This window comes from Pagrus major, chromosome 13, assembly GCF_040436345.1.
Source record: "Pagrus major chromosome 13, Pma_NU_1.0".
Lineage (NCBI taxonomy): Eukaryota > Metazoa > Chordata > Actinopteri > Spariformes > Sparidae > Pagrus > Pagrus major.
The window spans coordinates 997,734-1,002,164 of record NC_133227.1 but is presented as its reverse complement, the minus strand read 5'-3'; the positions used below and the strand labels follow the sequence as shown (position 1 = coordinate 1,002,164).

Below are 4,431 nucleotides of genomic sequence, written 5' to 3'. Positions count from 1 at the left end.
TGCTTGATCCATATCACACACTCTTCTCGCTATCATTGCTATGATTGACTGGCTTGTTATTCTATGTGGCTGTACAGTTTTTGTAAGTACATAAATTCAGTTAAGCAATCGATGCCACAGAGACAAATGTAAAGTTTTCCTGTTATTTCCCCTGGTGACATCATCAAAGCTATGGGCTGAATTGTTTTCCCTGACTTCCATTTTTAGATTATGACTCGTTAAAGATTCCTGCCTTAATACCGCAGGGATAGTTCAACAGTAGATATTTGATAGTTGTTTATACACAGTCATGTACACACACAGTTATGCACACATGCCTCATTTAAAGAGCCAGGTCAGGGTGGTTCAGGAGAATGAATCAAAAGGTTGCATCACCAGCACAAAAGTCTCATTTCCTGCACATTTTCTGTCTCAGCGTATGATCACAGAGATCAGCGACATCAGCAGGGCTGACGGTAAACAGAAAAGATAATCTGCAAGGTGTGACCCTGCTTTATTATTGGCTCTCTGGACCCCGCTTGGTGGGCCAACAGAAGTTCTGGGGATGCACTTGTTCTTCCTCCTTGCAGATCCAGACAGGTCATATTTACCTCCATCTGGAGTATAGTCCTTCTCCCCATCCTCCCGCAGTACCTGTACCTCATTGAGCCCCCCTTTGGTCTTGCGACCCCGGCGCGTACAGTTTCTGCGGCCTCCCTTAGGTGGCCGTGGCAGGGGCGAGGGTGACGGCAAGCTGTACTGGTCCCCGTGAGGCAAGTACGGCCGCTGATGGTGGTTGTGATGGTTTCTGTGACGATTCAGGTGATTCAAAGACTCTCCGTGCTCCATCTCCCGACCTTGGCCACCACGTGCATGACCCTCACAACTGGGCAACTCCTCTTTCTTCACCGTTTTCAGGTCTTTCCCTGCCAGCTCTGGGGGCGAAACACATATCAGTGAGGAGGTGGAGCCTCTGAACCTCCGCAGCCAATCCCAAAGTGACAGGGCCTTGCAGTCACACTCCCAGGGGTTGTCGTTAAGTCGTAGGTACTCCAGGGCTGGCAGAAGCGTCAAGCTGCCACCAGATAGCTCAGTCAGGGAGTTATTAAACAGATAAAGGGTGGTGAGGCGTCGCAGGTCATGGAAAGCCTGCCGGTCAACCCACTGGATTCGATTCTGGTGGAGAAGCAGACGGTCCAAGACCCCCAGACCACGGAAAGTGTTCTGTCGAAGGCTCCATAATCGATTGCCATGCAGGAAGAGATGACTGAGGTTCAGTAAGTCGATGAACAGATCGTCCTCCAGGAACTCTAACTGGTTGTCCTGCCAGAATGAAGGGAAAGGAGAGAAGGTACAAACAGTAAGTTATAATATTTTCATTAAGTCACTGTGTTACGATATATTATTATAGGAAAAACTTTCATATGACCATTGTTACATTGATTTCAGCAATATACTATATTCGCCATTTTCCTTTGACGTCATGCTCAAGGTGGGAAGCCTTTAAGCTTTTGTTAAAAGGATAATGTCACACCACTGTTTTCCAGGTTGAAGGTTGTATAAATGTAGGGATTCTCACAAATAATTCTAATTTCTCTGCTTAACACCTGATCAGCAACTAAAAAATACAATGGATACTGAAAATCTGGAGGGACACCGGGCCATATTTCAAGATAAAACATCATATTTGCAGCCTGTCCTCATCAGAAAAACAGCCATTTGGGGTGAAAAATTAAAGCAGCGTATTACAATCCATTTTTAGGTTTGTTGTTAGGCGGTGACCTCTTGTGGCTGTAGTAATTATTACACCTGCAAATGAGGAAGTGACGAGAAGAAGTTTAGAGAGTGAAAAGTCTTTCAGGAGGAGGTTTGTGATGGATGGTTGGGAATAATCAAAAGACTTTCATTCAGGAGATGGATGTTCGTGTCCAGAGTTAAAGTTAACGGTGAGTTCTCTTAACTTATTGATGTAGTGAAGTTGTGCGATGTACATAACGTAATGTAAGATACTTAGATAACGGAAGTATGTTTGTAACGGAAGTTACAGAAGCAACGTAGTATTGTAACTCAATCGACAAAGTTTTCCTAAATCTAATCCAACTACGACCGTATATGGTATGCTGCAATGGTCACGTTGTTTTTGGGAACGCTGACAATCCACCTATTCAGTCATTGAGGTCTGAGGATGTGTTGCATACTTGATAACCCATTAGCTACTGTTTGTATTACATAACACAATAGCAAAGGTGTAAATTGATTCTGAAATATCACACATCTTAGACACAAGTTCTTAAAATCCACTGGATGTAATCAGGCTGGCAATGTAGCATAATTTAAGGAGGCAGGCATATCTTGTCAGCCTCTTCATGCCACACAAAGCACTAACTGTTAAAGTGCTTGGACCACACTGTTGTGTTGGATTCGAATGAACATTACAGAGACATGTGTGTTCCTGTGAGCATGATGTTACATAACGTAACATAACATAATTGACTTAACAAGAACATATCTGAGGTTGGGTGAAGAGACAGCAAGACATCCTGATCATCCTTGATAACATCCTGTCATAGTCAGAGGAAAATGGCCGCCATGTGAATGTGATTAACAGTACGTCCTAATGGCTTTCAGCTCAGTTCTAACATCCCACAAGAAGCCAATAACATCACATATAGAACACACAGAATAGGTATGTCTTTATTACACAGACTACATTTACAAATCCCATTGCATACAGGAACTAGTTGGACTACCAAGGAATTCAAAGTATGTGTTATTTTGATAGTGGATGGTTGGATATTCAGTGATCTGTACAGCTTCCAGAGGGCAGTAGCTAGAAGAAGCTATTGAGCAGTGTCAGAGAGGTCGAAATGATTTTCTTTGCCCTTGAAGTGGTGCGTTTCAGGCCAGGAACTCAGTGAAAGGAAGGGGTCAATGGCCGATGATTTTGATCTACTCACAACTAGATGTGGTTTTCTATATGTTTGACAAGCTGATGAGTAGATGTTACAGATGACATACAAATTGTAACCTTTACCCCACTCACTCTGTATGAATATAAATTGATTTTCCAATCAATAATATGGATGGGAGCTTTTCTCCTCATGAAGCCACCATGTAATTAATGAAATGATTTACTCCATCCAGGATTTCAAACCTGCAGTGGTTGACCACAGAAGCTATAGTGTGGATTACTTTGGTGTGAGGGCTGCTTTGTAGTATTTTCCCTGCACTCAGGATAACAGCTAACATTTGATCAGCATCCAATTCATATGCAGTAAGTGCTGAGCCAGGCTGACGGACAGATTACACCCTAATGCGATTGTGGCTGCAGATGCAATATACAGTAGAGATAAAAGGAGGCTATCATCCATGTACCTGTAGGTAGAGATACTGAAGATTATTGAGGCCCGAAAAGATCCCTGGAGGCAGGCTGATCAGGCCACAGTGGTAGAGGTGCAGGGCATGTAGCCTGCCCAGACCCAGGAAGGTGTCTGAAGCGACGGCCTTCAGGTGCCGGTTGTCCCCAAGGTCGAGCTCCTCTAGGCGATCAAAGCCGTGGAAGGTGGACGGTTGTATGTAGGAGATGTTGTTGGAGTAAAGCCACAACATGGTGGTGGTGGGCGAGAAGTGACCGCGGAGCAGCCGCTGGATCTTGTTGTTCTGCAGGAAGACGCGCTCGCTCTGAGCCGGGATGCCCTCGGGCACGGCATGGAAGTTGTGGGCTTGGCAGGAGACGGTGCTAGGTGAAGTGTAGCAGATGCAGTGTCGAGGGCAGGGCAGGGAGAGATCCAGGCCACACAGCACCAAGAGTAACTCCACCCCGCCATAACCTGAGGGACGAGAGCAGAGGAGAGGAGAGGTGGATGAAAATCAAAACAGTGATACAAAGAGATGGAGGGAAAGAGAGCGTGAGAGACAGACAAGCAGAATTAATTGAATTCATACAGCAGAGCTCCTGTTATCAGTCGCATCTTAAATGAAAAACTCATTGCTCTCAGTTTACAAGGACAACAATAGGCACGGTTCAGTGCAGACGAATTACAACACCGACACAAATCTAGTACAAACACACACACACGAATGCACACAAACATTCGTTCATTGTTTCGGGAGCCCATTCTCCTCGCACGTTTTCATTGCCGAACTGTTTACCCTCAACCTTAACCTTCAGCGTTATCTTCATCTTAAACTGTTTCAGAATCTAAACTCAGGGGACCTTTTGTTTCTCCACATTTTGCAAAAACCTTGAAAATCCTTAATACCAAAGGGGCCCCCTCACCACCACACAAAGACACATAAAAACACTGCTCAGGTGTACAAACACTTTTTGGAGCGGAGTGTGTGCGGCCTTTTTTATTGTGCTGTAGTATGATTGTCACAGAGGTACGCACTTTTGTATTTATGTGTTCCTCGTGCCGATCTGGATGATACGGCACACACAGACACACACAG

At 44.8% G+C, this 4,431-nt stretch overlaps 1 protein-coding gene across 1 annotated transcript; it reads right to left on the bottom strand.

Moving 5' to 3' along the window:
- Positions 1–411: 411 nt before the first annotated feature.
- rtn4rl1a (reticulon 4 receptor-like 1a) lies at positions 412–4,162 on the bottom strand. The gene is made up of 3 exons (XM_073479580.1): positions 4,132–4,162; positions 3,355–3,809; positions 412–1,302 (listed from the first exon to the last, which is right to left on the bottom strand). The coding sequence occupies exons 1-3, from the start codon at positions 4,160–4,162 to the stop codon at positions 412–414; spliced, it is 1,377 nt and encodes a 458-aa protein (XP_073335681.1).
- Between the last annotated feature and the right edge of the window lie 269 nt (positions 4,163–4,431).